This window comes from Bombus vancouverensis, chromosome 14, assembly GCF_051014615.1.
Source record: "Bombus vancouverensis nearcticus chromosome 14, iyBomVanc1_principal, whole genome shotgun sequence".
Taxonomy (NCBI): Eukaryota; Metazoa; Arthropoda; class Insecta; order Hymenoptera; family Apidae; genus Bombus; species Bombus vancouverensis.
In genome coordinates, this window is record NC_134924.1 from 12999067 (window position 1) to 13023814 (window position 24748).

The 24748-nt window shown below is 28.5% G+C and overlaps 4 protein-coding genes and 2 long non-coding RNA genes across 11 annotated transcripts; 3 read left to right on the forward strand and 3 right to left on the reverse strand.

Moving 5' to 3' along the window:
- The first annotated feature begins 189 nt into the window (after window positions 1–189).
- On the forward strand, window positions 190–5552 carry eEF5 (eukaryotic translation elongation factor 5). Of its 3 annotated transcripts, none has more exons than XM_033332991.2 (4): window positions 190–336; window positions 1802–2094; window positions 2534–2668; window positions 2935–5552. In XM_033332991.2, exons 2-4 carry the CDS (start codon window positions 1819–1821, stop codon window positions 3004–3006), a joined length of 483 nt encoding a protein of 160 aa, XP_033188882.1. In that variant the 5' UTR covers window positions 190–336; window positions 1802–1818; the 3' UTR covers window positions 3007–5552. The 3 variants fall into 3 exon arrangements, with proteins under 3 accessions (XP_033188882.1, XP_033188881.1, XP_033188880.1); XM_033332990.2 differs by having other exon boundaries at window positions 325–466; XM_033332989.2 differs by lacking the exon at window positions 190–336 and adding an exon at window positions 456–595.
- cpb (F-actin-capping protein subunit beta) lies at window positions 2935–9317 on the reverse strand. 2 transcript variants are annotated; one of them, XM_033332988.2, is made up of 4 exons: window positions 9158–9317; window positions 8162–8373; window positions 7670–8042; window positions 2935–7533 (listed from the first exon to the last, which is right to left on the reverse strand). In XM_033332988.2, exons 1-4 carry the CDS (start codon window positions 9158–9160, stop codon window positions 7300–7302), a joined length of 822 nt encoding a protein of 273 aa, XP_033188879.1. In that variant the 5' UTR covers window positions 9161–9317; the 3' UTR covers window positions 2935–7299. The 2 variants fall into 2 exon arrangements, with proteins under 2 accessions (XP_033188879.1, XP_033188878.2); XM_033332987.2 differs by lacking the exon at window positions 9158–9317 and having other exon boundaries at window positions 8162–8382.
- A 1394-nt stretch (window positions 9318–10711) lies between these two features.
- LOC143303589 (uncharacterized) lies at window positions 10712–12497 on the reverse strand. Its single transcript, XR_013060077.1, has 2 exons — window positions 11460–12497; window positions 10712–11319 (listed from the first exon to the last, which is right to left on the reverse strand). It is a non-coding gene; the product is annotated as an uncharacterized LOC143303589 (long non-coding RNA).
- Window positions 12498–12530: 33 nt separating this feature from the next.
- LOC117156178 (uncharacterized) lies at window positions 12531–24693 on the reverse strand. 3 transcript variants are annotated; one of them, XM_076624370.1, is made up of 5 exons: window positions 24571–24693; window positions 23696–24006; window positions 23055–23205; window positions 14526–14623; window positions 12531–12608 (listed from the first exon to the last, which is right to left on the reverse strand). In XM_076624370.1, exons 1-5 carry the CDS (start codon window positions 24586–24588, stop codon window positions 12587–12589), a joined length of 600 nt encoding a protein of 199 aa, XP_076480485.1. In that variant the 5' UTR covers window positions 24589–24693; the 3' UTR covers window positions 12531–12586. The 3 variants fall into 3 exon arrangements, with proteins under 3 accessions (XP_076480485.1, XP_076480486.1, XP_033188873.2); XM_076624371.1 differs by having other exon boundaries at window positions 23696–23990; window positions 24571–24682; XM_033332982.2 differs by lacking the exons at window positions 12531–12608; window positions 14526–14623 and adding an exon at window positions 14911–15230 and having other exon boundaries at window positions 24571–24691.
- Window positions 14777–23033, forward strand: LOC117156174 (1-acyl-sn-glycerol-3-phosphate acyltransferase gamma). The gene is made up of 7 exons (XM_033332972.2): window positions 14777–14915; window positions 19285–19544; window positions 19784–19953; window positions 20036–20197; window positions 20348–20686; window positions 20757–20976; window positions 21060–23033. Exons 2-7 carry the CDS (start codon window positions 19364–19366, stop codon window positions 21143–21145), a joined length of 1158 nt encoding a protein of 385 aa, XP_033188863.1. The 5' UTR covers window positions 14777–14915; window positions 19285–19363; the 3' UTR covers window positions 21146–23033.
- On the forward strand, window positions 15223–17679 carry LOC143303588 (uncharacterized). The gene is made up of 3 exons (XR_013060076.1): window positions 15223–15826; window positions 16981–17036; window positions 17195–17679. It is a non-coding gene; the product is annotated as an uncharacterized LOC143303588 (long non-coding RNA).
- Window positions 24694–24748: the final 55 nt, after the last annotated feature.

Consider the following 24748-nt stretch of genomic DNA (forward strand, 5'->3'; position numbering starts at 1 on the left):
AAAGTATATAATAGATTCTACCAACTTGCGACTGCCACGACCGTGGTTAGTGTGCGATAAAATAGAGGTCGCGGGATTAACGCTTGCTTCCTCGGCCGTCTTGGTTTTGTGGCGTTTTCGTCGTTCGTAAGGTGGCGTCGCCTGTGGCCTATGAGCCAAGCTGGTCGACGGGCCGCCACAAATTTCCAACTGGCACGATATTTCTCATCTAACTCTACCCCCACAAACACTCCCAGCCGGAATCCGTGGATCTATCCGAGTGGCCCCCTGTCGCCGATTAGCGGTTCGCGCAAGCGCAGCCAACTCTTCTGGTTAGAGTGTCCATTTTGATCACATGTGAGTATCTCCAGTCTGTTCTCCTTTTTTCACGCTGAGTCTAGCTGGTCGGCTTGTGATCACTCGAACAAGTTTGCAAAACGTGCTACTGAAAAATCCCAAGAACAAAGAACGCCAGTATCCGAGGCTAGTACGTATCCGTCATTTCTTGAACGTTTTCCGAGAGTCGGCAATTTCGGCAACGAACCGCACGCAATCCTTTTCGCGCCATCTTCTTAAGGAAATCGGTCAAAAAACCGTAGTAAACTCGTCCCCGAAGGTAATTTGACTTTCGCGAGGCTTTCCGCTTCATTTTTCATAGAGAGGTTTCAATAATTGGAGAACTGTCAGCCGGGTTGGAATCTTTGGTTAGATTGTACTTGCACAACGTGTTCATTTTTCGTTCTGTTCACTATCACGGTAGCTTTTCAATACTTTTTGCGTTTCACGTTTATTCTGCAAACATTTTCAGGCATTGAACATCGTACTTAATGTTACTATTATTTCTCATTTTTTTGTTATTATTTGTAATATCTCGAAAACACTCGGCTTTTTTACAATTTTAAATATTTCGTTCCATACAATGAAACATGTTCCTCACTGTTTTAAGCAATTTTTGTTACTTACGTTGCTGAATCTGTTGTTTATAATTTGAAGTGCAGCCAAGTTGTATGTTAAACGTGCCAATATCTTTTTTAATATTAAAAGAGTAAAGTTGTAGCACACATTTGAAGTATCACATTTCAAAACATATTGTGAAAGATGGTATAGTTTTGTTTTTTATATTCATGTTGCATTTTTTGTATAATAATATTGATGTACTTCTAATGTTTTACAAAATATAATAGATTACTACATCATATAGCATTGTATTTTGTAACAGTTTTCGTATTCGACTTATGTTTGTATTGTACGTTTCATTTGCATTTGAAATAACAACTTAAACGATTTTTATTAACTTCTTACTAGAAATTTCATTTTTAGCGATAAGTTACATACCATATGGTGATTTTGTAGGAATTATAATAGTCATGAAGCTCTAACGATATGATGCCTTTAAATATAGTTATAAAATTCAATAATATTAATAATATTAATAGAATGTTTTATTTGCTAAAGTTAAAAAAAAAAAAGGAAAAGAAAAAAAAAAGCAGTTTAGAAAGTGTTCTAATTTCTTAGTTTTCTTATAAATTTTAATGCCATATCTTAGCATTACATTGTAACTTATAAAACAGTTCTATACCTTCCATAAAAAATTAATTAGGTTATTGATTCCTTTTACAAACATAATATTGAACTTTACCATTTTTATTAAAAAACAATATTAGATTCTTATAATTTATTTTTCTAATGTATATGTTATATGTAAAAATATTTTATATCCCATATGCACGAATTCAATGTTAATTATATATGATATATTAAATCTTTGAGACATAAAATATGTAAAAATATGTAATTCTTGATCTGTTTCAATTTATTTCAGAATAACAGAAACTAAGGATGGCAGACATAGAGGATACTCACTTTGAGACTGGAGACTCTGGTGCTTCTGTAACATACCCGATGCAGTGTTCAGCTCTGCGTAAAAACGGGTTTGTCATGCTGAAATCTCGGCCGTGCAAAATTGTAGAAATGTCAACTTCTAAAACAGGAAAACATGGCCATGCCAAAGTACATCTTGTAGGCATTGACATTTTTACTTCAAAAAAATATGAGGACATTTGTCCATCTACGCACAATATGGATGTGCCATTTGTTAAGCGGGAAGATTATCAGGTAAATTATTTAAAAGTAATTTTATAAAATTACTCTACATTATAATAATGTTTCTCATGCATATTGTTTATATTAAAGTATTATTTCTGTAGTATTTATTTGTTAAAACAGTTATTTATTGACAAATTCTATAAAATGATATAGAAAATATTGTATAATAATAATAATGATATTGTGATAATAAGGTTAATAACATTGTAATAACATAAAAATTTTCTAATTATGAAAGAAATTATAAATATAAAATACTAATCGTTATTTTTAATTAAATTGTGCTGTACCAATTTCCTTTGTCAAGTTTTTCTTACATAAATAAGATATATGTTCTTATTTAGATCACAAGTGCAAAACAAAGAGAAATGTAACTGGAAGTCCATCCTGACCTGGAGGGGAAGGATTATGGAAAAAGATAAATAAATCGTATGTCTTTATGTTACAGCTAGCAGACATATCTGACGATGGCTACTTATGCCTGATGGCTGATAATGGTGAACTCCGTGAAGATTTAAAAATTCCTGATGGCGAACTGGGTACTCAGTTACGTGCTGATCACGAGGCTGGGAAAGAGCTTCTTGTGAGTATCGTTCTATTACAGAAAAGATTAATAAAGATTAATTATAAAATATTTTATTTAAATATCAATAAAGTTTATGCTTATTCTTTATTATAGCATCTATATTTTGCAATTTGCACAAATTTCTGTACAAGTTTCTTGTTTGCTTGACTAATGTGCAAAATTATCTTGTATTATAAACAATATCATTCTGTCTCTACTTATTTTCTTTGCAATACATTTGTATTAACAGAAAGATGCGGAAAAATAATATTTTATTTTTTCAGTGCACTGTACTGAAGGCATGTGGTGAAGAAGTTGTGATTGCCATTAAAACTAACACTGCCATCGATAAATAATTGTGTTCAGTCCAGACTCCACCATCACATTAAAGAAATAAACAAAACACACACAGTTAATATATTATTAAGAGAAACCTAAGATACAATACAAGATGATCAATGGTTAACATAAGAACTACTACCAACAACAAATAGAGAGGAAAAGAGAGTGGGGGCACTTGGGAAAAGAATAAAACGAAGGGGAAAGAAATAACGTGGGAAAGGAAAGAAGCAAACATGTAATTTAAAAACTGAAAGGAAGAGAAAAACAATGTGCGTGAGCGTGTAAGTGTGAGGGAGGAGAGGATTACAAATAATGAAATAATTGCAAAAACAAAAAAAAAAATAAAAAAACAAATAAAAAGAGAATAAACCAAGAAACAGTATCAGCTTAGACCTTGGGAAAAATGAATGTTTTGGTGGCTTAAACTGTTGAGATTAAAAGGCAGTTTTGACATTGGGAAATTTTGAAAGAGGACTATTTTGCCTTGATTTGTGATTTCTAAAATTTGAACATGATTAGAATTTTATCTCTATTGGAATTTCAATTACATCTCTCAGCGGTAACATATAATTTTATCCGAACTTATGATTTTATTGAAAGCCCAATATTTCTAAAGTTCTAATCATCTAAAAATCTTGTTTCCTTACACTAACCCCTTTTCTCTGTATACTTTAATTGAAGTTTCAATTCCTTTGCAAGTTCGATTTTAAAAATTTTCTGTTATACTCAAACTGCAATTCTATAGGAATATATAGAATTCCAATTACATTAGAATTTTAATTCCTCTATAATACATCCTATATTTGCTTGGAATTGTCTTTTTCTCTCTCCTTCATTCAAGTTCATTACATCTTTTTTTATTAAAATTATATGTTTTATAGCATCCAGCTTAATTTAAAATTAATATCTTGTTTTAGTTTCGAACTTTTTTTTTATATAAATATGATCCTGTCTAATTTTTATTAGTATTCTATGCTACTAAAGCATTGTTAACAAAAATTGATGTCTTACTAGAAATGCTTAATATCTGTTGTTTGTCTAAGAACCTTACCTGACAGTAACTTATTCTTGAAGGTTTTTAATTTTATACTTCTTGTTTGATTAAAATTTGTATTCCAAATTTCTTTAGATTTTAAAAAAATATATTCCTAGTTTCGAATTTATAAAAATCACTACAATGTATTTTTCAAACTCGTACAAAGGGCTGAAACTTATATTTCTTGCTTGAAATTTAAACCATAACTTTGCATTTTTAATTACAGGAACATATTCAAAATAGTAAAACTTAATTTTCTGCATAGATCTGATGGATCTTTATTAATTTCCTGTAAAAGTTGTAGTTTTTATTTAGAACTCGTATTGTAGGAGGACCGTTTTTATATTTAACAATTTTCAGAACTTTGATATTCTGAGATTAGAATCGAAACTTCAAACTCGGTGAATATTGAACTCTTAAACTCGAACACGAAATTTTGGAATTCAATTTGAACTTCAGACTCCGTACATGTAATTTCAAAGATAACTTCAAACTTGAATTCTGAAATTTTAAGTTTATCACTCAATTTTGATTTCTGACTTGAAGTTTGAGTTAAAATGTAACTGCCTAAGTTACATCAGAAGCTCAATTTCAAATCAGACCGTACCATCTATGAAAACATAAAAAACTATAAAAAAAATATAAAAGATGAATGATAAGAAACAACTAAGCTACTGTAATCTAAGCAGACTAATTTAAGATTAAGACTACCTAGATAAATGAATTTAATCGATAAAAAGAAACTGAAGAAAAGGAAGAAAAAACGAATCAATCGGCCTCACCGGTCGTATTTCAACCACGAGAGACGGAAATCGTTTTTTTCTGCTTCTCGATATTCGGTTTAATTAATAATACACCACTGCTGGTCGTTCCGTTAAATTTTAACAATTTGTACTAAAAATAATTTTCAGGCACCAAACAAATTAAAATCAATCATTTACTCTATAAGCACGGATGTGAAATGATATTTCGAGAATATTGTTTTTGAGAATATTTTTAGTATAAAGAAATCTCAATTATACTTAATTAAAATTACCAATTATATAGTTTGTCAATAGTTACTAGTATTTATGTAGCAATAAATAGGATCTAAACAATTAATGAAACTCATTTCAAGTGGTATAATTATTGATATATCAAATTTAATTACTTCAGTTATAAAATATATTCTTGAAATATTATTCTTTAATTCTATTGCACACGCATTAAATTAATGTGCAAAGTATTAAATCATAATACAGTAAAACCTTAACACACACAGACGCTATATAGATATTTTCAAAAAATAATATAACCAGCATTGGCGTATATAGGCAAACAACGTATACACACGAATACACATATACAAGTACACACAGTGGTGAAGTATATGAAAATATACAAGTATATACGAAAGTACACTATTACGAAATTCAAAACAAAAAACACAGACGTAAAGTATATAAGTAAATGGATACCAACGAGCATTTGTTTATACGGCGGAAATCAATGGAAGATAAATGGATAAATAAATGATAAAAAAGCCGTCGGTGCTATTGTGTCAACCTTCGATGATATTTTGTTGTTCTTATAATAGCACGTTACTGAAACTTCGAGTCTTAATGATTTTGCTATTTTTTTATTTTTTATTAACTGACATGATATTACATTCATTTAAGTTAATTAAAATTATCGAAAACAACTAAATTGAAATTCTTGTCATTTTGTCCTTTTCAATTTCATTCATATTATCTAAAATTTTTTACTTATCATAAGTCTACTGATATCATATTCAAAATATCAATGCAGGAACTAACAATATTAGTGATTATAAAAAATTAAACTCAATTATATTAAATAAACAGTTTCTTTTACTTACAAAAAGTATTCCATAAAATTTGCATAATATTTTTAGTCAAGTTTAATTAAAATCTGTTAAAATCGATTAAAGACTTAATTATGCTATTGGAAACTATGAATCAACTTGAAAATATTTTTTTCAAATTTAAATTTAATGCAATTTGAAACTTATTTACTAATATTGAGTACTTAGGCAGGAAATTAGTGAACAACTTGTTAGAAGTTTATTCGCAAATATTCTCTTTAATATTCCTACATTTTCAAACATTAATACTCTTATATCTCGTATTATTAATAATTATTAATGATTAAGAAAACATTACGAGTGCCATTATATATGTATATATACGTATACATACAAAATACATTTACATATATATATATTTATACGTATATATATTTATATATACGTATATATATATATAATATATACGTATAAATGTATATTTGACTCGGATTTACACGAGTACAGCATACACACAACATACACGCATAAACATGAAAAACATGTCAAAGATATGTAACACAGTAACGAAAATGTATCTTGTATGTACTATGACTGCATTTTTTTTTTTAATTTATTCATTGTAAAAATGAGATACGTCTGTACAAGTGTAAAAGATGTTTTATAACTTATGCCTACATACATTAGACATTGTTCGCTAACCAGACGGTGAATAATTTTATTTAAAAAATGTGTAAAATGACATTATTATGAAAGTTCCGTACGTTTGCATAGATCAAATTCTGGTGGACATAACGAGAAATATAGCAATTTATAAAATTAATAAACAATACATAACACTATGAAAACGTAGAGGAACATCATAACAATGCTTTATAAATTAATGCTTAATACATATATATCTCAATGAGTAGTAAACAATACAAGAAAGATTGCACAAAGTGGTAAAATCTAAGTATATAAATTTGTTGTATTTAAAAACGAAAAGCTTTAAACATAAATATGTACTCTACGAGAATTATCGTAAATCAATTACTTCGAGGCTTAAACATTTATTATTAACTTAGGGTGTTACATACCTTTAAACATATTCTCTCTCTCTCTCTCTCTCTCTCTCTCTCTATATATATATATATATATATATATATATATATATATATATATATACACATACATATATATATATATATATATGTAAACCCGGACACTCTCGTAATGTCTCTTAATATTTTATTCAGAATCTCGACATAATCAATAATTGATATTCAATTATTTATTCTTTAATACTTCAGGAAAAATTCATCTTTACCGTTGCACCCTGCATATCACAGGAAACTGTCCAAAATTCACGTTACAGTAACTGTAACAATTCGAATCTTAATTTCATCATTTACGATTTCTCTTTTATTTCTTCCTTTTTTATTGACACTCCTCAAAATCGATGGAAAGTTGATCTTCCTCGGAAGATCAATTATTGGCATTTCTCCTTTGCAACGCGGCCGCGAGATCCTGTCGGAGGGCAGCTTGTTGTCGTTGATCAGCTAAAGATTGAACAGACCTTAAACCATTTACAATATCTTTCGTTTTTCCAAAATAAATTTCATTTAAGGTATTTCGAATTTTATTTTCCATATCTTCAACCATGCGACCAATATTAGCAATATGTGGAGAACTCTCACTTATTTGGGCATCTTGTTCAACCTAAAAAAAATGTGTTAGGAAATAACTTCACATAATTGTGATATACTCGTTGAATGTCGTACAGAAAATAATTAATACATATAAAGATCTCTTCTCTTTTTTTTTAATTATAATTAGAAATTAATTAGAAACAAACCTGTCTTGTAAGACTTCCACCAAGATTCATTGTTCCAGAGCCATGTTTATTAGTTTGTAACCAAAGCATTGCAGTGGAAGTTAATTTATAATGTGCAATCCTTCCACTGGATTTTTCTTGAACTTCCACTACATGAATTGAATCCCAACAACCTTTAATTTTCTTTGAACCATCACCTGCTTTTTTAATCAATATTACTGCTGCAAAACCATGATCCAAGTCCCACAGATAGACAGAAGAAACTCCACCTTCAAAGTAAAGTTCTCTGTATTGATCAAATGCATGATTTGCATCTATCTCTAATTTTCTAAGCCTTTCAGATGGCATTGAACCATCTTCTAGTGGAGGATCATACGTATTACTCCAAGGGGACCTGCAACATAATTTTATAACGTAAAATATTATTTCTTTATTCTTAATGTAATATTAGTAAAACTAAATACAATAACAATATTAATAACAGAATAGAGCAAAGCACATTTTCGCAATTACCTATAGGAATCTCCATCTCTATTATAGTCACAAAGTAAATAATCTTTTCCAGATTCTTTATCTTTTGCAATTTTTAAGGGCTGATCAACAGAGGATAAGAGATCTTCACAAAGAGATGGCACTAGATCTATTAAATCACTCAAATTCTTTTCAATTTGCTGAGGTGGCAGTCTTCTCATCAAATCCAAAGCACAATCCATTTGCTGTTCCGTCTTTAACATTAAAATTAAGTTTGATTTAATTTTAAATATTCTATAACCCAGTGAATTTGTAAGTCTAATCATATCTTTAATAAATGGAATTTTATACATTTATAATGAAACTGTTAAGTCTAATATAACTATACTATATTTCTAATTTAATGTCATCTTGAATAAATCTAATTTATACAAATTTCATCTTAGAATTTAATATAATTAAATCGTAGTAGTAAGTGTGATAGTAGTAAATATAATTTAGTATAATTAATATAATTCAAATTTAGCATAAGCAGGCGGCAAGCCATATGAAATTCAATATAAATAAGCGATAAGATACATATTAACTTTCGCTAATTTCAATAAAAGACAGAAAAAAGAAATGCTAGGAGACATCAATATTAATTCATTAGTACGAGTTACATCAAGAAGACATTTATATGGGTTAACCAAAAATTATCTACATTACAAAAAATATATAAATGAATTTATATTTTTAATTTTTTTAAAATGACCGAAGAACCAAAATTTTCATGTATGTCACTGGGTGGCGCCATTTTGACGTTTGTTTCATTTTAGGTTAGGTAAAAATTTTTCTTAGAATATCACAATCACAAAAATACACAAACATCTTTTACAACAAACCTTTTCAAAAATTTTATCGTGAATGGGAGATTTTATAAAGTTAGACTTTCCTATATCGAACACTATTTCTAAAAAGTGTTATTACTGATTTTAGTTGACATTATTAATAAAATAATATAATGTTACAATTATAGATTAAAAATATTAAACTTACCATTTTAAATGATTGAAGAATTTGGCGAAAGTCACTCAGATCATCAATCAATAAAAACTACAAAATCAATGAAAAATTTATTGAAATTGTTTACCCTCTGACCTGCATTCAGTCACCGAAAACGAATATTCAAGGGGCGTGTCAAGACTACCGCTGATTGGCCAATAGACAATTCAATGCTATCAACATAATGTGAGTGAAAATTATAGAGCATATGTTATATAACAATAGGACAAGTAATAAAATGTTTACAATACATTACTAGTGAAATTATTGCTCATTCCTAAGTAATCGCTCGATTAAATTTCAAGTAACAATGCCATACATCTACCACTTTCAGGAATGCAAATTGAAGAATTAGATAAAATTAATTCTACATAGAATTCTCTAGACGAAATTAACTAAAATTTACTATATGTAGTTTATTTAATCATTAGAAATGATTAGTGTCGTATATATCGCTTACTTATTCAATTTCAATAAATATTTACTGCATTCTAGCCACGCTTTTCACACATTCTGCAAAGTAACAATTTTAAATGAAAAAAATTGTTACTAATTGTCTTTTAATTCAAAAGATTAAAGTTATATTTCGCTGAAATATATTTTTAGTTTTTATAATAGAAAATATTTCCACTAAGGCAAATTTTGTATTACAGGATTAACTGGCTTGAACTACTGTTTGTCTAATATATATAAATTTAATGAATCGAAAATTCTATTTTTAATAAGATCCCTGATCTTTCTTCTTCAATCTTTTCTCTTAGATTTTTGCAGTGAATGATCATAATTCCGAGATCAAGTTGATTTTAAATTTCGCTCTTAATTTATACATAGATGGCGTTGAGTATAAATTGAAGTTCATATTTATTGCGGCCGTTCATACGTTAGTAGAGAATATGTAATGTAATATTTTAACATATAGAAATGCTAATAAATGTCTGATAAATACTCTAACAGAATTCCGATTTTAATTCCAATAATAATGGGTATTATCAGATAGTATACGTAAACGAGGATTAGGCGAGCTTTGATATTTCACAGATCCTTCGAATGAAAGCCTTGTGCACAATTGTATATGCGAGGCTATAAGAATCATCTATATCTATTATAATTCAATTTAAAATGATATCATCAATATATGTATTGGATTTGAGTTAGTTTTTTTAATCCAGCCGCAGCGAGGTAGCCAGCAACAGGCAAATTTCTTAGCTCTCTATTGACTTTCCGTTCATAATTGGCGACATTCATCAAATTTACGTTTAACATAACTGTGCAGTGGCATAGAAACCTAGAAAATAACCTGGAAAATAATCTTCCAAGATACGTGATCATCCATCGTTCGCATGTCTTACTTTCACAGAACATTGACCGGAAATATCGACAATTCTAGGTTATAAATGTACGCCTATGTTATTAACGTTAGGTCACAATCGGTTCCACGGATTGTATGTACTACATACTACATCAGAAGCAATACTTTGAGTATTTCTTATGTGCTTTATATTAATTATATTAATGGACAATTTTGGAATAAAATCTAGAAAACGGAACTATCTTTCGAACATTTTCCCAGTTTTTATTAGAAATAAATAACAAATATAATAAATTTATGATCCGGGAAGGCTATAAATGTTAGATTTTCCAATATGATATGTCTGATATATTCAATGGCTATACATGTCATGATCTAACTCAAATCTAATTCTCATCTTTTATTTGTAATATTTCGGTTATTTCAGAATTCCATAAGGTATATGTTAGGTCAGTGATGTCTACTGTAGGGATCCCTCATCACGTTTCCCTGCTTGCCCTTTCACTCATTGTTTATCGCAATTCGTTCGTTATCAAAGAAACCGCACGACGCAACGCTAAGAACTCTACCATACAAGCTTATATTTTCGTAATCAGAAAAGTCTCGCAGTCTAACAAATAAAAAACGCAACAATTTTGGACTTTGGTGCTGGGTTATTACTGTATCCAAGCGCTGCAGGGCCGCCGTCAAACAATACGAATGCATACGTTATTACGGACGCACAATTATAGGTAGTATTCATACTACGTGGAGGTGGCTTGGCATCTAGTAAAGCATTGGTTTATTGGAGGAAAGTCATGCTACCATGATGAAGAATTTGGCGATATGAATATTTGTGGCGATAATTCTGTCAACAGAATAAATTGGACAAAATGTTATCTTTAATTGATGCAATAAAAAAGAATTACATTTTATATAAATTGAATTGAAATATTGAATTATAAAAATAATTGAAATATAAAATTGCGTCAGTCTGCAAGAAGCTACCTTCTCTCCGATTTCGATGATTTTTTTCTATATGTATAATCGACGGTCGATCTTGGTTTCCAAGGTATTCGAAAGAAGCTGTCGGTACCACTACAGTGAATTCTACCAATAATTATGCATTCGTAGCAGCGTTGGCGATTGTTGAAAAAGCAATGATTATTGCGTTGTTCACCACGACTCGAGTCAATTGTGGCCAGTTATTTGCATTTATATTCGTTACGCTACTGTGTAAACTTCACTTTCTGTTCACGGCCATCCCACAAATACGAGATGCCTAAATCTTTTGCCTTATATGCTCCGTGAATATACAGCAGAGCAACAAATGCATTTAATTATAGTTAAATAAAAAAAAAAAAATAATTAGGCCCCAACTAAATGCTTCTGCTTCTGTGCACGTTCTGTGCACGTATATTTTTCATTATATGGTAGTCTATGATCAGAGAAAATGCAATCTTTACTTTTCCTTTCATAACATTTCGTTTAGCATATCCTGTCGGACCTGATAATTCCCTACAGATATTATGTGAATTGGTGCTCTTCCGGGTTTGGAACCACCTGCTATCTCTTATGAAACTGTCCCATCAGCAGCAGTTTCGATGCGTTGGTCCTCTACATCACGCTCACTTTCTTATCTCAGTGTTAATCTCCTTTCCTTTTGTCTTTTACATTTATTCAAGATATTCTTCTCTTCATTATCCGTGTCTGGAGACTAATTCGTTGGATATGCCAAATAGGTCATCATCCTTTTCCATTTTATTTTCAATTTCAGAAAGATTCTGTTCATCAATATCCAAACACTTCTCGTCCATGTTATCTATCTTTTTCTGATGACTTCATATAATAGTTTTTCAATGCGTGGACACTTTTAGGATAAATATTCGCGGCAGAATAATTCATTAAATATGAAATAGAAAATTTACATCAAAATATTGCGGATTTACTTCTTCTTTCTTCAAATTTGTACTTGTAACTTATAACGCAAAGAAAATGCTTTAGAACTTTTATACTGTGATGCTCTCTCTCTCTCTCTCTCTCTCCCCTCCCTCCCTCCCTCCCTCCCTCCCTCCCTCCCTCCCTCCCTCCCTCCCTCCCTCCCTCCCTCTCTCTTCGAATTATAAAATTGTACACTATGTCATCCAACTCTGCGGCCTGAAAATAATTAAGTAAGTAAATATCATAAATTTTTCGACCGATCAAATTGATCGGTCGCGATAGGTAGGAGAGGCTACGTATATTTTTTGGAAAAAAAGAAAATGAGAGGAGAAGTAAATACTGAAAAATTTATTGTATACATATTTTAAGAAAAGTCGTCAAAATAAACAACGATGTGATAACGTTATGTGTAGGAAATTGTGCACAAAAGTTTGGACACGGTTAATCTTACCGGTGGTGGTAAGTTTAGTGTTAAAATGATTCGTACATGGATAAAACACGCAAATACACTGTTCATGTATTTGATGCGGATGGTGTGGCAAGTCGGAATTTAAAAGGCGGGAAAGGCGTAAAAGTAAGCCTAATTTTTGTGTGTTCAACGCAAATTCATCGAATACAACATTATTTGGATCAGGGCAAGAGGACATATACATATAACAATTCTTTTTAATTAATAATTCATTCCTGATAAAACACTATCGATTGCATTACTATAAGCTACAGGTAACTTTTCTGTATTTGTAACATTTAACTGTTGATATTAAGTTGAAATTAATCTCGTTAATATTAAGTTGTATGCTGAAAAGAAACGGTTTAAGCTACAACTTCCGCGTCCAACTTCGAATATTTATATCGGCTCATTAAATATTACCAACAAATACTGTTCGATCTCTTTATCGTGGCTTGTGTATTATATCTTGATAAATATTAAGTTTATATATAGTGTATAATATTAAGTGTTTAATTATTGTGTTTGTTGTAAATGCTTTATAATGTATGATCCCAATATATTTTCAGATATTAAGAAAAAAGATCTCAATTGAATCTTTTTAACTTTATCAAAATATTCCCCATAAACCGTGTACGCCATATTATTTAATTATTGAAGTGGAATGCGATACGAAGAACGTATTTTCCACCTTTTACAGTAAATTCCGACATGGAGTGGTATTTTTTAAAGCTTTTTTAATCGAAGATATTAATTGATTCGTTAACAGGAAATGATACCGTATTTCATCAACGAACTTGTATAAATTCTGAACTGGATACGCGTTGCTTAAATCACTTAGTCATTCAGCGAGATGATCTTTCGCAGATAAGAAAGAAATGAAACAAACAATCTGTTGATTATTCTAATTTATATGATACGCTTGGTAATGTATGCTTTTAAAGTCAATCGGTCAAGTATAATTTATGTCGTGTTGGCCACTTCAGAGAACGCGGTACCGAGAAAATCGTGTTTACAATGTGCATGCCACATTCTGCGATTTTGTACCGTTTTTGATTTTTTGAAAGTTCTGCACGATCAATTTTTCTTCATCTCCAGCTTTTCTATAGTTTGACAATCAAAACAGCCGTATAATATTTGATACCTACTGATATTAATTTTTATAAATATATTTTGTCGTATCATAATATTATACAATAGCTCTAATAAAGATAACATCATTCTTGTAGTTTTGCAAATAAATTACATTCGAGCCATGTACTTTTGAACAATAATATATTATGTAACGTATGTGTGTATACAAGGTGTTCTATGCAACTGGAACAAGCCATAGCGTTAAAACGGCAGCAAATAGAAAAACATTTCATTAAAAAGAATTAAGTGGTTTCCAGCGATGAATCACGTAGTACATGTGTGTAATTTTTCCTAATGAAATTGTTTTCTATTTTCCATCATTTTAACATTATAGATTGTTCCAGCTGCGTGGGATAGCCTGTACATAGACGTGTTCCTTTTACTACAATATGTATACAACTATTGCATTTCCATATATTAATGTACACGTTTCTTTCTTTTTATTGACTTAGCAATTTCTTACAATGTGAATGACGACATTCTCTGATCTCCTTCTTTTTCTACATATGTATATAAAATTCTCGTGATAGTAAACAGTAATAAACACTTACTTCTGTAATAAGAATGATATTCTGCTCTTATGCTCTTGTACTCTGATAATTGTTTTCAATTTTTCGCGCACTGTACTGGGGGCGGCATGGACACCAACCTACATAAAATAAATTCTTAGATAAACACCAAATATGGAATATATTCTTACATAATTCTATTTATTGAACAACAGTATCACCTGATCATCAGAAATGATATTCATTAGTTAGTGATCAAGAACCGATGTTTTATTCAACCAATCAGCGTTCTTCGATCTCTTCTTTTACGCGTACGTGAATACCATGTAAATAAAGGCACACAGAAGTTGAAGTTATTCAGAAGTTAGTGTCTTCCAGCACTTTGCACGCGATAATTGTTTGACCCGAGATTTTAGAAATGATTTAAGTTGGGTGAGTTGAATTGTGAAAATTTGTTAATTGTTTCAAGTGTTTTGTTTTCTTTTTCCTAAAATTAAGAACGTTTTTTAATATAATATATTTTCTCATTAATTGTATTTCAATTTTAACAAATTTTGTTCGTTCTACTATATGAATTTAAATATTTATATCGTTTACTGATCTTCTTTTCCATAACTAAGTGACGATCGGTTCCTTCTTCGCATACATTACTTTATTGTCTTCGTAATATTTATTTCATTCTTGAATATGATTTTTAAAAAATTTTCATACTTTTTGGCCAATAATAATTGTCTGCAATGTGTCTTTCTGTCAACAAAGAATGAGGTTATTTATTTCATTCGAAAGAAATCAGGTACATATAAATAGTATGAAGAAAAATAATGAATTTCATCTTGCGAAATCTCTCCTGTATTATATAAATAAAGTTTAGAAATTATGTATGATTAACGTATACAATCAAGTAGCGATATAATTCCATGATAATATTTATCCTATTGTGTGCGACTAATACATAGTTAAAAGGTATCTTATATTCCTGATATTTATAAAATTTTAAAATATCAAATTGTTTTTCTAACAATTTTAATCGTTGTGTTATGCTTCACTTTAAAAAACGTTTTATTTAAAAATGTCTCCGAATTTTTGTTTTAAGTGTGTATGTATGGTTAGAAATAAAAGTCAAAGTTTTGAATGGATAATAAAGTGACACGTGTACACGGGACACGTATAACGTGTATTAAGAAATAGAAAATTCATATTCCTAATATACGAATGATACAATTCATTTTGATTTCTGTATACATGTAAAGATTCATATTTTCTGCATAATTCTGTATATACACGTACACGTGTATAGTATATTGACACTGATCAATGCCATACATAGATCTTTGACATTATGGGTAATAATTATCGTGTTGTGATTGTTTATTTCCTAGATGTGTCTTCATTATTATGAAGAAATTTATAATAAAGAGATAATATTCATTTATATAAATTGAACTACATTATTGGTATAATTTTGATAGAGTAAATATATTTTCTCAATTACATACATATATGCTTTAAATGTTGAAACAAAGAAGTTGGGTGATATAGCATGCAAAGCTTGATGAAGATGAAGCTATTTATTATATGGGTGATGAAGGATATAATACCATAATTGAGTAGATACCCAAAATATATTTATAATTTGCAGCCTATAAATTACAGTACGCACAATATATTATTAGATACTAATTACGAGTGCCAAATTATAAAGTTTATAAGAAAGAAGTAATAAAGAAACAGCTACTTGAAACTATGTTTTGAAAACCATGGTTAGAAAAAAAAAAAAAATGAAGAAAAGCTTGAGAGGATGTTCCCCAACTTATTTGTCGATGCTATAAAACAATTAATCATTTTATATTGAAACATATATTCAAACATTGAAAAACAAATATCCAAGTATAAACAAAAACAGCTGAATATGTTGGAAACAATTTTAATTCAATGCTGTTTTATATGATAGAATTCTGCTTTCCTAATGTTATATCTAGATTGTGGATGTTTATGTAAATGCATATTTTTATAGAAAATAGGAAAAGATATTGAACCAAGATAGAAATATGTTTTGTCATTAGAGGGTTATACAAAAATATTCCTTACTTTGTATAAATTACATATTGTATATGTTCTGCATATTTCATATAAATGTCCAAAATTAGACATTAAATGTTGGCAAATATCATGTTAACACGTTTCTTGCAACTTTCTCATCGCATACTCTTATTATATTTCATATTGACAACAGATCTATATTATATCTCTACTTTATCCATAATATTGTCTCATGATATCATACGAGTGGGTTATAAAAACCACTTGTTGCAATGTTGTGATATGATGAATCATGAGTGATATAAATAATAACAAGTTATCTACAAAGTCTAATATCGCAATCAATTGCATTGTAATATTAGTAAAATACAAATATCATAAGTGTTCCATTAATCGTGCAATGCTGAAAACAAGCAAAAATATGTAATGATAAAAACAGAGGTATCTGAAATTGCAGATATACATTTGATTATCAATGGTGATACAATTGCTTGTGAGTCCTGCAATGAAGAAGTATGTGATCAAATGATAAACATAACAATAATACTATTATAAACAGAACAATAATATTATTATATTATAAATATATGATGACTTTAAGTATCTAATATCATTTTTCTTTTTTTTTTATTAATCTTGTGATTTAGATTTTATGTGAATGAAAATTTTAGTTAAAACAACATACCAATACTGATATGCACAGAAGAAATGCTGAAGCAAAATTGGAAGATTTGTATGACAACATTCGATATGATGGTCATGGCAAGGAAAAATAAGTTTATTTTATGGCGTTTAAACAATGTTTTATTTGTAAATTTTTTGGAAAACTGGAATTTTTTGGAAAATCAAAATATTCCTAACGAGTTAATTCTAAGAAAAAATTACTTACAAGATTGCTATAAAACAAATTATTCGAAGTGTACAAAATGATATTGGTAGGAAAAACATTATTTGCATTTCAGTTGATGAAATGACAGATAAAGTTAATTGTTATATAGCAAACATGATAGTTAGTACATTATATGAAAAAGATGATAATAGCAGCTTCAATGCGTTACTCATTTGCTTGTAAAGAATTGGACAAAATAAATCAGATCACTGATTCCACAATCTGTGAATTCTGCAATAAAAATATTGTAGGAGAGGTTTAAAATTATTTTGTTGTTAACTGTTACTAACATGTTACTTCTAACATGGCTTGCGCAGAATAATGGAGAAAGTGAGACTACACTTCCCTTTGGTCAATAAATTTATTTGTTTTTTTGATGCAAATATATTTAAGAGTTTCACATAGCATTGAAGCTTACATAAAAAGATTACCAAATGTTCCATTATCATCTGAACCTATTTTAATACAATGGGGAACATAGTTAAAGGCAGCGATATTTTACGCAAGATATGTGCATATTATTAAAGAGGTAAGTGTATTTAGTAATGTATCAGTTCATTAAAATTAATTGAATCATTAATTCTGTACATGATACTTAAATTCTCATTTATTTCAAGATTGTTGAATCTTGAACAAAACCTTAAAGAAAACCTTAAAGAAAAAAATGTAGCTTGTACTAAATCAGCCCAAGAGATTTTAAAGGATGAAAATCTTTCTGAAGAATTAGCGTTTATTGAAGCTAATTTCTGCACTCTTCCGTATTACCATAACAAAATTGGAAACAAACATGTTATTATTAAATGAATCAATGAAGTTGGTCGAAGATTTGACTCGAAAAATAGATCATGTACCTACTGCCTGTGGAGTAAAATGTTAGAGTAAAATGTAGCTATATTCTCCAAAAAGATTCAGGATTCAAAATACTATCTAGACAGAGAAAAATCTTACATGGTTCATAAATGGAAATGGAAGCACAATATTAGAAAAGTTTAAATACGCACCTATCACATCCTGTAATGTTGAAAGAACATATTCTTTCCGTAAACGAATTTTGTCTAATAAAAAAACATCGACTAACAATTGAAAATATGGAAAAGATCATTATTACTTATTGTAATGTAAATTGCAATAAATAATAAGTAACTCCTGCATATCATATGCTTATATTACATTGTATGCATGTTATATGTTATATTGTACCCTTTTATATGTATTATATTGTAAAATGATAAATAAATTTAGCATATATTTTGCGTATTTTCGACATATAAAACTACGCATCCACAGTCTAATTATATCACTTACATATTGAATTGCTGTTGTGGCACAAAATTTGAAAGTTGCAAGGAATCATTGGAGAAGGATAGAATCTTTTGTAAATATTGTAAAACTAGTACAGTTTATAAGAATACACTTTTGTAGAAGAAATCATCATCAATGAAATGACAGGTGTAATTGAAAAATTCAAAACTTATACGGCCGAAATCTTAATTAAGATTTGCCTTCGATTCTTTTAATTGATTATTATCGCTAATGTTTTATTTAGCTTATTATTAACGTTTTCTTAATACACATTCAAAACTGTGACTGCTATATTAAAACTATTATTAATGGCATTAATACTCGTATGTTCATGTATTTAAATATATGTGGAATAGAGATCTCCCATATATGGATATCTGTGTTCCAAGAATTGTATGAAAATTTAATATATGTATACATATGTATATTTAGATATACATGAAATAGAAACCTCTGGTTAAAAGTTCAATTATGATTAAAGGTTGACAAACTTGAAATGTTCTATTTTATCTCATTAATTAAAACTGAATTGTTATCAATGTGTATTCAACATGTTTAACTTTTTTACAGATATTAAAATTAAAAATCTTCAAGAGATATATATGTATGTTTTATCATTGTAAGAACACATGTAAAAAGATTGTGAAAGATGGGATTGTTATCAGTATTGAAGCAATCTAATGTGATTTATGTTATATTTGGTATAACTTTTCTTACATCGGGCCTGATCATCAATTTTTTCCAGTGTCTTTTGTACTTTGGTCTTAGACCTTTTTCCATATATCTTTATCGCAAGATTAACTGCTATCTCTGCTATTCCTTATATAGTCGTAAGTTATGTTAATTATTCAATTTTGAAATATTTTTGCTTTATATAAATTTTTAAATTCTTATCTTAATTTTATTAATTTTATTAAATATATTATTTCTTGTAACTAGTTTCTTCAGTAGCTAGTTAATCTGAATGTTAATATATTATAGTTCTTGAATATAATTCTTTTCTGACATAGAAATTAAATAGAAAGAAAATGTTTTTTCTTATCCTGTATAATTGAAATTACATTTCCAGAGTTAGTATTTGTACCAGAATGGTGGTCTGAATTAGACATTGTACTTTATATGAATAAGGATGATGTAGAAAAATTTAAAAAAAATCATAAATATATATTAATGAACCATAGATATGAAATAGATTGGCTTTGTGGATGGATCATATGTGAACGTACAGGAGTACTTGGTGTTGGTTTTAAAATTCTACATAAAAGATAAATTGAAAGTAACTCGATTACCTTCTAATATTGTGAAATTTTGCATATTTCAGAATTGCAAAGCATATGTAAAAAAATCATTACAGTATGTTCCAATATTAGGGTGGGCATGGAGATTTGCTGGATATATATTTATGGAAAGAAATTGGGAAAAAGATAAAGAAGTAATCACCTCTCAAATTAAAGAGCTTGTAAATTACCCAGATAGTATATCGGTAAGAATTTTCCTTTTGATATTCAATTTCAATCATTTGATCTTTAATTTTGTCATATTTTTACTGTGATTTTTAATATATCTTAAACTTACTCTTAAGATTGTTTGTTTTACGGAAATAATTTTTTAATTATTATTTTACTTTATGCAGTTGCTTTTATGTGCCGAGGGAACACGATTTACAACAGAAAAACTAGAAGCCAGTCAAAAATTCGCCCAAAAAGCGAATCTTCCAATATTAAATTATCACTTAACACCTCGAACGAAGGGTTTTGTAGCAAGTTTACCGCATATGCGGGGCAAAATTTCTGACATTTATGACATGCAACTGCAGTTTAAGTCAGATGATCCTGTAAAACCAACATTAACAAACTTACTGCAGGGAAAACGGATCACTGCGTACATATGTCTTTTCAGGATACCGTTAGAAGAAGTGCCAGAAGACGAGAAAGGTGCTGAAGAATGGTTACATAAACATTATGAGAAAAAAGTATGATTTCATTTCAAATTAATGAAATTAGCTATGAAATTATTCTTACTTTTGTTTTTTTTTTCTTTAGGATCGTATGGCAGAAAGTTTTGAACAAACAGGTGATTTCTTTGAACTTAGTGGGGTACCCAAATTAGAAAAGATTACATTAAAAAGAAGATATAATTCACTCGTTAATATAATTTTCTGGGCAGTGGTAGTGAATGCACCAATTCTTTATTATTTGATTATTATTCTCTTGTCTGGATCGATAATTTATTTCTCGATAGGAGCGAGTAGTATCTTCTTAAGTAGGTATTTTAATATGATACACAGTTTTATGTTTGTTCTATATATTGTTTAAATATTAATACTTTTAATTTCACCGTTTCAGTTTGTTTACTTTTGCAAAGAATGATCGGAATGTCCAAAATAAGTAAGAGTTCATCATACGGAACTGATGATAAGAAATTGAAGTAAGATAGAAATGGGAAAATAATAAAAGGAATACAGTATGAAAAAATACAGAATGAATACAGAAAAATTGACGTTGAAGTTAGATGAGCGTTTGCAAATTATGTTCATCTCGTGATGTATTCCACGAGACCATTTATGTAAAAATCTATATGAGACATGCACAGAAGCTTGTAAAAATGTGATATGAGCTGTACATTGTTGATTGTACTTTTAGTTGCACTGATTGGTTGTAATGAATAACATTTTCAGAAGTAGATATATTAATATCTTGAAGAATTAATTTTTATGTTCAAAAATATTTGAATATTTTAAAAAAATTAGAAGTTTTTGTTATAATAATTAAATGAGGTTAATTATGTTCTTTTGTGCTAATGTTTTAATGTTATAGAATCTCATTTTTTAAATTAAAAGTTTAATAAAGGGTTGAAGACGTGAAAAGAAAATAATATAATGTAAAAGAGTTCTATTCAACAAGAATGAGAGAATCAATTTAGGACAAACTTAATTTCTAGGATATAAAAATAGTTATTTTAAAAAGATAGAAATTTCTAAGGTAATTTCATAAAAAATTAAATTTTTAATAATTACTTTAAACCTATTTATTTAGTTTAAAATGACATATTATTTATGCAAATAGTTGTTTAACACTACTGCACAAATATTAATTAAAAATTATGTATGACAATATAGATATATGAATATCAATTATTAACTAAAGAGAAGAGAATTTTTTGAAAGTATATATTTTACGTTAATAATTTTATTGAAATTTTTTTTGAATACAGATCTACATTGATTATAAGTAGGCAGTAAATATTTATGCAGATGTACATATATAATGTATTAAGATCTGTTAAATACATAAAAAAGATATGCAAAATAAAAAGGTACTTTTTCTTAAATCTCTATTGACAAAACAAATTTTGATATATATATTCTGTTTCTGTATCTATTTTTTATAAAAATATACATTTGCATGAATATCTGTAGTTTATTTATTAATATGGTGTTATTGTACATATATTCAGATCTTGTACTCAATACTAATACTAAAATACTCTTTTTCCAATACTAGTTTTGATTGATTAATTCCAGAATTAATTGCACATTACTAATCAAAATTAGTTATTGATGATTGAATAAGCGAGGATGTTAATATATTCAAAGTTCTGAAATAGTATTATTAATTTAATCCTATATTTAACTTTACCTAAAACCAGATATTAATGGCGAGGGTATTTCGTTAATATTGATGATTTAATGATTAATCCGAACGAGTATGAATTGGAAGATTTTTAGGTAATAGCAACATTGTTACATAGTTATTAATTAGACAACATGAATATTATAAAAAGTCCTTGAGAAAATTAGCTTTGATTAAATGAGAAAATTACTTTCGCAAATTCTGGAATTTGAAACTCAGTGACATTTAGAAAAATATACATTATATGTAAGTGTGTGTGTGTGAGCGCGCGCGCGCGTGCATGCGTGTGTGTGTATATATATACACACACATACACACATACACATATAAATGTATATGGATATGTACCTTCTTAACAGTCTTCTCGCTAATAGCATATTTAAATCTGCGTTTAAATTTAGCTTTTACTTTTCATTGACGGCTGTTGTTTCTTTTTTTTTTTCTTTTTTAAGTATGCACTATTTACTTTTTCGAATCTACCATATTAAGAACAAACTTTATGTGGAAGACATTCTATTTTTTCCAAATTTCATCTTTTATAATATCATTCATTGTTTCTATTCAATTAACTTTTAATAGAATGGTAATTTAGATTACTTAATATTTCATTTACTTTGATGCGTAGTAATGTACGAATTTTGAAATATTGAAATTTAATATATTTAAATAAAGAAGTATGATTTTTAATTAATTTTTTATCTTTCTTACATTACTTTCGTGATGTATTTCAGTATATCCTTCACAAGGCTTAGCTACGTACTGAATCTTCCTTAATTTTCCTTGCGCATCATAATAACCATATTGTCCTTTTATCGTACCATCGCGATGCCTTTCTTCTAATCTGTATTGTCTATTCTTTCTGCAATAAATATATGGTATATTGTTAATTAAATACCTCTAAGCATATGTAATGTTTTCTAACGATGTATATGTATACTAAAAAAATTGGACGTTTATAATAAATAAATCTAGTTTTTATAAATGACAATTGGAATTTTTATTGTCTGGTAATTATGTTCTCCAATTCTGTTTTTAACTATTTGAAGTATATGTCAGTAATATAGGGAAAAAATTAATTTAATCTATCATACAGTACGTTTGATTTACTATACGCAAATGTTATTATTTCTCGAACTATTGATTTTCTAAATCGTTATTTACAGAAATGTCAACATTAATTAAATTTTTTAAACTTGCTATTTTACTATGTATTACAAAACCAATTTAACAATGCGTATAATTTTTCAACACAATAATTGTCTTAATCTACATACAAGTTATTATAGATAAATTAATTTTATTTAATTACATCACAAATAAAATTCAATTCTAAGACTTCAATTATTTACCCATTTCCAGTATCAAATCCAAAAAGGTACGTTTTTGGTCCTTCATGACCTTCTACTTGAAATTGTATTCGATCTGTATCTTCTGATAATTTCCAAGGATCTATATTTTCTTCCTTTCCTACTTTTATGTATCTATTCATTACGTTTTTAGTTTCTTTGATTTTCTGCGCTTGTAATTCTTCGTTATCTTTTTTTATTATTGACTTCGAGTTGTGTTTGCTACTCGATGATAGTTGATCACCTTTATAAAATCGGTGATTGCTGGCCCATGGAATGTCAATTGCGACCGTAAGAACTGCATTCGTTAAAAGCTAAATAAATTGATGGAAAAGGTGAATAACAGAAACATCGAAAGTAAATAGACTTTTTCAAATAAAACGAAATCTGTCATTAAGTTTTAATTTCTGCTTTCGGATATGTTTAATTGATCAATGAATTTAACTCTCATGTTAGAGAATTCATTTTCTAGTTGTTTCGCTTTCACGCGAACGTTTTTCTGATCCATTGCTCTTTCACAATTGAATATCACGTTCTATTTATTTTTATTACTTTATCTTATTTTCTTTTATTTATTATCATTTTACTATATAAGTATCATTGAATAAAGAAGACTTAAGTAAAATTCATTCTACTATCACCATAATATTAATAACAATACTACTTAGAATTTTCAATTCAAATTTAATTTAAAATAATTAATAATAATTAAATTTACTTGCTTATAATATACGATGTACGATTTATATACAAAATTTGTACGTATTGGCGATTATTTAAATGACTTTTTGTCATTTCTGAATCAAATTGGGCCATTAAAAATAAGCAAATGATTTGTTTATTATGCAAATTTGAATAAATGAAAGATTTGTACTTACAAGAAATTTAATATGCATTTTGTATTTCCAAGCTAGAAGAACAACAGTTCTCTATCAAAATTCACAGTAGATTTCCTTGCAGTTTTTAGCCTTCAATCACTTTCATATATCCTCTCTCTTTTATCCCCCTCCCCCCCCCTCTACGATTACAATAGATATTATTGGATATCTTAAATAG

Coding starts and splice junctions, on each gene's coding strand:
- eEF5 (XM_033332991.2), top strand. CDS start 1,819: ATGGCAGACATAGAGGATACTCACTTTGAGACTGGAGACTCTGGTGCT. Junction 2,095..2,533: donor TTAAGCGGGAAGATTATCAG/GTAAATTATTTA, acceptor TTTATGTTACAG/CTAGCAGACATATCTGACGA. Junction 2,669..2,934: donor AGGCTGGGAAAGAGCTTCTT/GTGAGTATCGTT, acceptor TTATTTTTTCAG/TGCACTGTACTGAAGGCATG.
- cpb (XM_033332987.2), bottom strand. CDS start 8,382: ATGTTAAAGACGGAACAGCAAATGGATTGTGCTTTGGATTTGATGAGA. Junction 8,043..8,161: donor AGAGATGGAGATTCCTATAG/GTAATTGCGAAA, acceptor ATTATGTTGCAG/GTCCCCTTGGAGTAATACGT. Junction 7,534..7,669: donor GTGGAAGTCTTACAAGACAG/GTTTGTTTCTAA, acceptor CATTTTTTTTAG/GTTGAACAAGATGCCCAAAT.
- LOC117156174 (XM_033332972.2), top strand. CDS start 19,364: ATGGGATTGTTATCAGTATTGAAGCAATCTAATGTGATTTATGTTATA. Junction 20,198..20,347: donor ATTACCCAGATAGTATATCG/GTAAGAATTTTC, acceptor TACTTTATGCAG/TTGCTTTTATGTGCCGAGGG. Junction 20,687..20,756: donor ATAAACATTATGAGAAAAAA/GTATGATTTCAT, acceptor TTTTTTCTTTAG/GATCGTATGGCAGAAAGTTT.
- LOC117156178 (XM_076624370.1), bottom strand. Junction 23,206..23,695: donor GGATTTGATACTGGAAATGG/GTAAATAATTGA, acceptor TATTTATTGCAG/AAAGAATAGACAATACAGAT. Junction 12,609..14,525: donor ATATCATTCTTATTACAGAA/GTAAGTGTTTAT, acceptor AATTATTTTCAG/GCCGCAGAGTTGGATGACAT.